The 9,463-nt window shown below is 31.0% G+C and overlaps 1 protein-coding gene across 1 annotated transcript; it reads left to right on the top strand.

Annotated features, from left to right (window-relative positions):
- The first annotated feature begins 2,580 nt into the window (after positions 1-2,580).
- LOC108728374 (proline-rich protein 4) lies at positions 2,581-4,154 on the top strand. Its single transcript, XM_018456898.1, has 3 exons — positions 2,581-2,643; positions 3,275-3,476; positions 3,763-4,154. Exons 1-3 carry the CDS (start codon positions 2,629-2,631, stop codon positions 4,152-4,154), a joined length of 609 nt encoding a protein of 202 aa, XP_018312400.1. The 5' UTR covers positions 2,581-2,628.
- Positions 4,155-9,463: the final 5,309 nt, after the last annotated feature.

The following is a 9,463-nucleotide window of genomic DNA, read 5'->3' as shown; positions in this document are numbered from 1 at the left end:
ACGTTCATTTTTCAGTGCGCCTGGGTAGTATAACCCCCCCCCCTTAAGTTAAATTATTTAATTAATAAAATATAATTAATATTAAATTGATTAAGTTATTGATTATTTAAATTTGATTCACGCAGATTTATACAGAATATTGAATGCTTAAACACATACATATTGATCCCTTCAGACTTGACTTTAATGAAACTATGTTAAAAAAAATTTTTTTAAAGCAATTTATGCTAAAAAATTAAATTAATTTAATTTTTACTATTTTTCCAACACATACATTATTATGTATCTCTGGTCTGAGATAATCTTGATGAAATTAAATAATTTTAGTGGATAATATCTTCAAATTTGATATTCATTACAATGTCTGACGCAGAGTCTGAAGGGATTAGATATTTAATAATTGAGTTTGATATCTTAAATAATATTCAATACATTTAATTTAATATTAATGCAAGTGCAACTATATCTTTTGCCAAGAACGACATCAGTTTCTCACTCGATTACAGACTCGTGCTCGCAATATTGACATTGCAATTACGTTCGACGATTAAAGCACTCGTACTACTTACATCCTCATACCTATTTAATTATGCCTGGAAACGCACTTCCGTGCACGTATGGTAAAAAGGAAAACTCCTAAGAATTCTGCGCGTCGTCGTTTACAGATATTGTCTACATAAGCGATGGATAAACATTCATAACGTACAACTACAACAGCTAATTCTCAGTTGTCATACTCTGGATTAGCAAATTTTAAGTTAAGAATGTGTTGTCTTTTTCAATATTATTATATGTAAGATTCACGAGTTATTTAAAAAAAATATATTTATTTGTAATCTTAAAGAATTCGAGGAACTGTAGTCCATTTTTATACAGAACTAGAAAAGATATTGTATTTCATCTTTCTGGAAAGTTCGTAAAGTAAGATTATCATTAGAAAATGCTGAGTTTTTCTAAATTTCCTATCTTAAAAATGTGTAAGGAACATTCTTGAAGTAAGTACTCGAATGATGATTATATGAGGAATTTTCTATCTTAAGATACATATGATCTTTCTAAAGAGATACATTCTCGAAGTGGATAATGGTCACATATTTTTGCCTATGTGATATTAACTTTTATCGATAGAAATAGTCGAATTTTGTAACCAAAAATCATCGTTTTGACTTTCATGACGTGAAAATAAAATTATTTTGACTTTCTCTTGACTTGGTGTGATCCTTAGATAGACTTTTAGAAGTTCATAAAAGAAGAATTGTTCGAGTAGCGAACATTTTTCTTGTTTTCCCATAACAATATTATTTTCCTGTTCTCGAATTGTGTCTGATCTAGGCTGGTTTTTTTTTTGTTGTATCCCAGACAACAAATAGTGTCTAAAATCAGATCATAAAACGTTTTTTGCATCTAAAAGACGACTTAAAGACGTCTTACTTACGTCATAATTTTAGACTTTATGTTGTTTGGGACTTTACCACCGCGTACGTGTGCATTTTGCTAATTCGCGCATTCGTGGCTAGTAAATCTTGGTTGGTCAGCGTCATCGGGCGTATTGTTACGTGTTCACCGGCTCTAACTCGTCGATGAATAATGAATGGCGAGTAACATGGCCGGCATTAGGAACGCGACGGCATTAAGCGCTTAGAAAATGAAAGTTAGGAAAGTCCTCGCGATTAACGCGGAAGCGAAAGAGGAAAACTCGCCCGTTTCGATCTCGTTGACCGAATAGAGGACGCCGGAGAATGCTGAAAGAAACCGGAGTTACTATTTGCATTTGCTGCCGCATATCTTCATCTCTCACTGTTGCGCAAAACTTATGAATTACATCAGCGATAATTCACGCATTAATTCGTTAAAAAACACTCCATGTTAGTATTTTTTGTACACTAGACATATTTATTTGCACATCGGATATAATAGTGCGTTACTGATTAATTAGTTAATTTCAGTAATCTTATTTATTATTTTCTGTTAAGAAATTATCAATGATTTATTAACCGAACTGCATTGTCTAATGTCGATTTAAATAGTCTATAATTCATATAAGATTTTAAAATAGAATTTATAATTCTTATATAGTGTATTTTGATATGTAATATATCAAAATACACTATATAAAAGTTATAAATTCTATGTAATATATAATACGTATTTTTAAAATGTTTTTCGTATTACACAAAGCATAAAATATTGTAAAATTCTAAATAGTCATACAGATTACCTAAAATTAATGCATATTTTATAATATAATTACTAATGCAATGCGCAGACCGATTCCAATCATGTACCACTGCGTGATTGAATTGAATCACGTATCGTGCGGCTATCTAACGATCGGAAGACCAAATAATTGCCGGTAAACCTTCGATTAACTGCGCCGCTAATGAATGCTCCAGGATTTTTCGTGCGTCTTCCTTATCGCCTTCGTTCGACCTCCTAAGAGAGAAAAGCAGCCGCTGTTTGGCTATCGCCCAGGTTCAGGTAGCGAAAGTATATCGCTCCTTATAATCGCTGCTCTTCTTCGTTCGGGCGATGATGCCCTATAAATATATATGAGGGTCACAATTCCAGAGTGAACTCAGTTTTTCGTTGGCATCCCGACCGGCAACTGAAATTCTCGAGCGACCAATCATGAGGCTCTTCCTGGTACATACGTGAATTCTCGTTTTTGTTTTACTACATGGTGCACGGAAAAAACGATTTTGCTAAAGTATCTAAAAATTTAGTTACAGATTTGAAAGTAATTTTGTTGGATAATCTAACTAAATTTTTAGATACTTCAGCAAAACCATTCTTTCCGTGCACCGTCGCGATCGATAATCCGCATGATTTATATTCGGATATACCGCAATAAAGAATGGAGAAGGTTGATCTAGTGATTTGTTGATCGTTTGTGTTATTGCAATAGATAATTGTGCGTTATAATAATACCTCGATATAAAATGTGTGTCATTATAATAATACCTCGATATAAAATGATTTAAATTAATCCAATACCGCAATAAAAAAGTCAAATTTAGCAATTGAACTGAAATTACGAATTATACAAGTCAAATCTTTTTAAAACTTGTAATCAGATATATATATATATATAATCAGATTTTTTATTTTTCAAAATGTTATTAAGTTTGAAAAATTTTCATGCGGCTTCAGACATCTGACATTAAGATGCCATTAGGTTTCACATAATAAATTTATTTAAAATAAATTATTCGAGAATTCTATACAAAAAAACGTAAATTACTCGACATGACATCTCTTCGCAACGTTTATACAGGTAACAATGCTGGTGTTGGCTAGCAGTGCAGCCGTTCCCGTTGACACGGATTTAGGAAAATTGCAGAGCGCTTCAGAGGAAAAGAAACATGGGAAAAGAGATGTAGATTGTTCGAACGGATACAGTGTACACGTATATTGTCCACCGGATTATGCTCCACCCGAACCGTCACCCGTCTTACAATTAGTTCAACAGCCAGTCTGTGAGTTAACATAAAGTTTTATTGATCTTGAATGTATTTCGAAAAAGCATGTTGATATAATTAATTAAATTCCATAATAATATTTAAATTAGTTTAATTAGAAAGAACCTTTCATAAATTGTCTCCTTTCTTTTAAGTTTTACGTGGTGAAAGGAAGATGTGATTTTATTTACTTGCTTTTGATTTATTTATTATGTAAAATTAAACCTAATGCCGCAATTAATGTTTACATATTAATGGATAGTAGGGATACATCTGTGAGTAACATCTTTATGCTCTTCTTCAGTGCATGTGCCTGTGCCCGTTCCGCAGCCGGTGCCACATCCGGTCCCAGTACCCATAGCAGTACCGATCACGAAACACGTACCAGTTCCCCTACCGATTCATATCGAACGCACCGTGCAGGTGCCAGTGCCTAAACCGTATTCCGTCACCGTGGAGAAGATCGTCCATGTGGACCGGCCAGTTCCGGTGACAGTCGAGAAACAGGTGCACGTCCCAGTCGATCGACCGGTACCGGTACCGGTACCGCAACCGTATCCCGTCCACATCGAGAAGGTCGTACACGTAGACCGACCGTATCCGGTGCCGGTAGCAGTGCCAAAGCCGTACCCAGTACCGGTCCTACATCACAAGCACTGGTCCATACACAAGCACAAGTTATTCAATTGTTGTTAACGCACTCGTCAAGCTCCGTTTTAATGCAGTAGCGATACGATATTTTCGCTAATATCGTAAATTAATGTGTCAGTATAATTTTCTAGTAATATAAGATTATACTGCAACTATCTTGTTTTCATTAGATTTATTATTAATAATTAATTATTCATTAATTATTATTCATAAATTAATCTTGCCTGACTGAAATGTATCTTAAAAATTGATTACGTCAGTGAACATTTGAATGTGTCTGTTATTGTTTAATAAAGAACTTTCGTTAAGAAATTTACTTCTTAGATATTTGTTATATCTTTGCTAGAATTCTTCCATCTTTTCGTTGCTCATCGCTACAAATTTTACGTAAAAATAAAAAAATAAAATAAATATTTTCTTCTAAAAAATCTATGTTTCTGAAGTCAAATAAAAATTTTTTCAAAATTTATGTTTCTGAGCAACCTTGAGAACAATGCTATTACCACGTGTGAATAACGCGAACTTGTTCTATTAGGAAGTTTCTTTATCATGATTAATGCAGTAATAATATTGCGCGCTGAACATAGTTACAAGGTGAAAATAATATATTTATTCATGTATATACCTGACGAAAAAATTTATAAACACTTCATGTCCTTGCTTTTTAACTACATTAGTATTATTAATGATTTATTAAATTAAATTATACATTTTATGTAACATCTACTTTGTAAATAATAATACTTAATATTTAGATATGCTTTAAAATATCAACAATGTAACGATGACTTGTGAGACATTGGGCATGTTCAAGCAAACAAAGTAGCTAGCCTTTTCGCCGAGTGAATGATTGGTTCTTAGTAAGAACTTTTTACTTATAAATCCAATCAATCACATTGAATCGCTTGGCCAACAGGCTAGCTGCTTCATTTGGTTTGAACACGATCATTGTTTTGCTTTTTAATCGATATCATAAATAAAATTAATATTTCTTAGATAAAAAAATTTTATTTCGAACAATAATTATGTAAATGAGTACATAAATTGCACATTTTATTTTTTTACAATTTTTATCAAAATTAAAAGAGTCAGTGATATACCAACAATCACAAACGTGATTATCTGAATAATAATAATAAGCTTTATTGACGTGCGAGATATTAAATTATAAACAATGAAATAATGTAAATTAGAGTTGCACCTCAAAAGGTAATATCGTTCGCAAACCTAGACCTTGTTATAATTAATTAGGTAATAAATTATAGTAACTTTGAAGTGAATAAAATAGTGGAAGGTGTAGGAAAATGCTTCCCTAACGATGTGAGAAGCATAAATAATGAAAAATTTGACGTATTAGCTGGTTACTTTGTTATCATGTTGGACGGAGATTTTAACAGCCAATGAAATGCTATCGCGTGTCTTCTTACATTAGTCCGTGCTTGCGCATCGAGCGATGAGTATGGAAAATGTCGCGCCTACCTCCTACGATCGGAAAAGTATACCGATGGAGGCGACAGGGAAAGGTCGCGATTTCCATGTAGCGGCTCTCTCATGCATTGTTGACGAGCGAATTACTAGGCGAGGCGTCGCGCACTACTACCGCTCGTTGTTAGGAAGCATATATAATCCTACTTTCATCTATAGATCCGAGAACTACATTTTTCCGAAGAATTCACAAATTTCCGACTATCTTTGATCGATTGACAGAGACTTTTTGATGTAGATTAATTAAAGATAGAAAGATTAGTTGAAACATACTAATTTATACTTTCTTCAATGACTATAATATAATTTATGCCTTCAATAATCATAATGATTTTTAATTGACGTTAAATATGAAAAAAGATGAACACGAAAATTTAATTACGTTTTTTTTATAATTTATGCTCAGAAAAAATTATTTAATGCTGCTATTACATATTAATTAGAGCTTGATTAATATATAAAATAATTTGGAGATTGTTTAACTCGATTTCTAAAATTTTATATATGTTATATCTAATTACTTTTATTTTGTAATTTTGAACATCGCAGTATTTTTATTTGCATTTACATTTTAACACAAACTTAAGCCGTATAAAATTATCATTTGTTCTCATGCAGAAAAATTAACAGTTGCTTTTGGAAATAAATTGTTTAGCGAACAGATTTGAAATAGATTACAAGAGGGATAAACGGGCAGCGTTAGTTAAGAAGACTAACTCTATACACGATCTCGATGTATCAGCGATCGTGTGAACAAACGCGATGGTTTCTTGGTTATCGACCAGCATTCACGAATCCGTAAATAAAACGAGAAAACACGTGGACGTTCTCGCCCTATGTCATCCGAGAAAAGGTTCGTGTCATCCGTCAAATCATTATGCCGAAAGAAACCCGTAACCCCGTTATAGCAAACCGCTATCTCTCTGCCATCACAGCTCTTAGTATCCGTTTAGACAGGTAGATACGCGGATTTTCTCTCTTTTGGTACGAAGTGCGAGTGTTTCGTCTCTGTGAAGTGGAATTTTAATCGCAATCGTGTACGTTAGTGCTCAGTTTCTTACATAAAAAATTTGGCGATCGTTGGTAGTTAAAAAAATATTCATTGGTCTGTGTTTCATGGTGTAATAAGATAGTGTAGATTATTTATTCACGATTTATTTATTTAACGTCGTATTCGGAGACCAAAGAATCAACTTCTCATGGATTCAATATGACACAAATATACGCTATCTAGTTCGTGATTCAATTATACATGTTGCCTTAATGTTCAAACAATTTAAAGTTATAAACAGAGGTGCATATAGGATTGAAAAACGGAATAGAATGTGAAAATAAAATCTTATAGTTGTCTAATAATTACATTGTTCTTTGTAATTAATTATCAATATACAAAAATAAAAATGTTTATATATTAATAATTAATTAAACCTCGCAAGCGACGAATTTTATTTTTTTCTTTAATTCTTTTAAATGATGACTCTGATAATAATTCAGCATGCTAACAAATTTAACCATTGTATAAGAAAATATTAATTTATAAATTTAAATCAGAATTGTCTTTTTTCTTATTCTATGCGTGTTGTTGAAATATGTTAGTCTGAATGACGAGAAGAGGGATATTGTGTTACACAAAGTGGCTATTAATCACACGTTACATTAAAATGCTTTGTAATGTTGTGTCATGCGATCGTAAGTGCGTTGCTTTCAGTACTAATCATACTAATCATATGTACTGTTCGAAATGCACATTCTAAACTTTGATTGCAATTTCTTTAAAAGTGACTTTAAAAGTGAGATCTTTAAATTCTTGTCTTACGCGCAAGCTTCGGCTTTCCTTTATATATAGCAATTTATTTTAATGAGACCTCGGTTATGGTAACTACGTCTACGATAGACGGCAGTAATAATGTATAAAAGTTGTTCGTAGTAGTGTATAGGGTATCTATAGCAATGTCATATTTAATTAATTCTTCGGCGCCTTTTGCGCTCGATAGGCGTTACACTTGACACCAAAGGCGCGTATCTATAACACCGACTTAAAGTTGAGACTTAAACATCGTCATCACGATCGAAGAAAATGAACTCTGGGTATCAATACGAAATAACCTACAAAATATACTTTAAGAATAAAATTATTTTTTTTATCGGTGTTATTGTATTAAAATTTTAAAATTCTTTTTATGCTGATTTCTTGAATACATTTTTAATTTACTTTCTACTTTAGTCAAATGATAAATTAAAATAAATTATAATATTTATAAATTATATTTTTTCTTTATTAATTAACGTAATTTAAAATATATAATTGCAATTTTGATTCGCATTACGTTTTCTTATGACTAATATATGAATTTTATTTGACTTGATAGCATTTATTAATTTATTTATAGTTCCGGTTATGGTAAATATCCGGCTATGTTAAAAATTTTGTATGTCTACAATAGGAAACCATAGGACGTATATTTTCTATTGAACTATGGCTGTGTTCCAAAATTGACTGCCAGTACTGAAAATCTATAGTGCACGTAACGTAAACTGTAGCATTTTCAGTGCTGGCAGTAAATTTGGAATACAGCCAATGTATCGTAAACTATACATCAAATGCGCACCTAATCGATAGATAGAACAATCATGTATTTTATTTTATACAATTTGATTGATGACATTCTAGAAATAAGTAAAAATACGTGTTATAAAAATAATTTTTTGTGTCAAATGGACATCAGTTATGAAAAGTATTGTTTTAGAGCTTTCTTTCTTCACTATTTTTATATAATTAATTATTAATAAAATTTGATATTTTTTAAATGTATTTAGCAGAAGTAAAATATTTTAATTTTAAATGATACACATTACAAATTAATTACGTATGCGTGCATAGTTTTTTAAATTTTATTAAAGCTTTAAACTTTATTTAAGCTTTATTTGTTACATTTTAGATTACTAGAAAATTCTTTTGATTAGTCATCAATTCGGATAGTCTTGACTTGATACTTTCGACTCTTTGAATCTTTGAAACTTAAATTATCATTTTGAATATAGTATATAAATAGAAAGATTATTAGAAATTTGATATGATACATTATTTTTCATTTTATATATGTTAGTTGTAAAATATATGTTACTGGTAACTAAATGTTGTTTAATAGTTTAGATTTTCTAAAGTTTAGCACAGTTTCATAACATATTGTTATTTTACATTAAAAAAATTTTTTTTCTATTTTCTACTAGAAGAATGTAATCGATATTGCCACATTACTTTGGACTGTATTATTTCTTAACCAAAAACTAAAAATAAAACTTTAAAAACACAAACTAGAAAATATTTTCTATCATATGATATAGCAATTTTTATAATACTGTTTGCAATTTTGTAATAATTATCTGTTTTGTAATAAAAACAAAAATCTGAGCATTCTGAGAAATAAGGAGATGTTTCTTTAGGAGGCCTATGTCAGTATAAATAACTTTTCTTTGCTACTACTTAAAATTTGCCTATTTTGATCTTTTCTCTACTACTGCTACTTAAATAATTAATAATTAAGATATACCTGTTTTGGATATTGTAAATTTTGTATTTCTGAGATTTATATATACATATTATTCTTTTCGAAGATGCAAGGTGCCATCTTTTCAAGAGCATAGAGTAATATCTTTTATTTTCACATCTTATTTTTTTTATTATATAATTATTTCAATAATTTTTTTAGCTGGTAAACACAAGAAATTCAAATGTCATATAGGAAAAGTTTATTTAAGCTTTTTTGTGAAACTATTTTTATTCGATAAATCTCAAAAGCTGCTGATCGCGCAGTCGCAATCCACCGATGTCGTCGAATCACAGTCAATGGACAAACAAAGATGTGCGT

Source organism: Mycetomoellerius zeteki, unplaced genomic scaffold, assembly GCF_001594055.1.
Source record: "Mycetomoellerius zeteki isolate Tzet28-1 unplaced genomic scaffold, Tzet1.0 scaffold61, whole genome shotgun sequence".
NCBI lineage: Eukaryota > Metazoa > Arthropoda > Insecta > Hymenoptera > Formicidae > Mycetomoellerius > Mycetomoellerius zeteki.
This window is presented reverse-complemented; position numbering and strand designations above follow the sequence as displayed.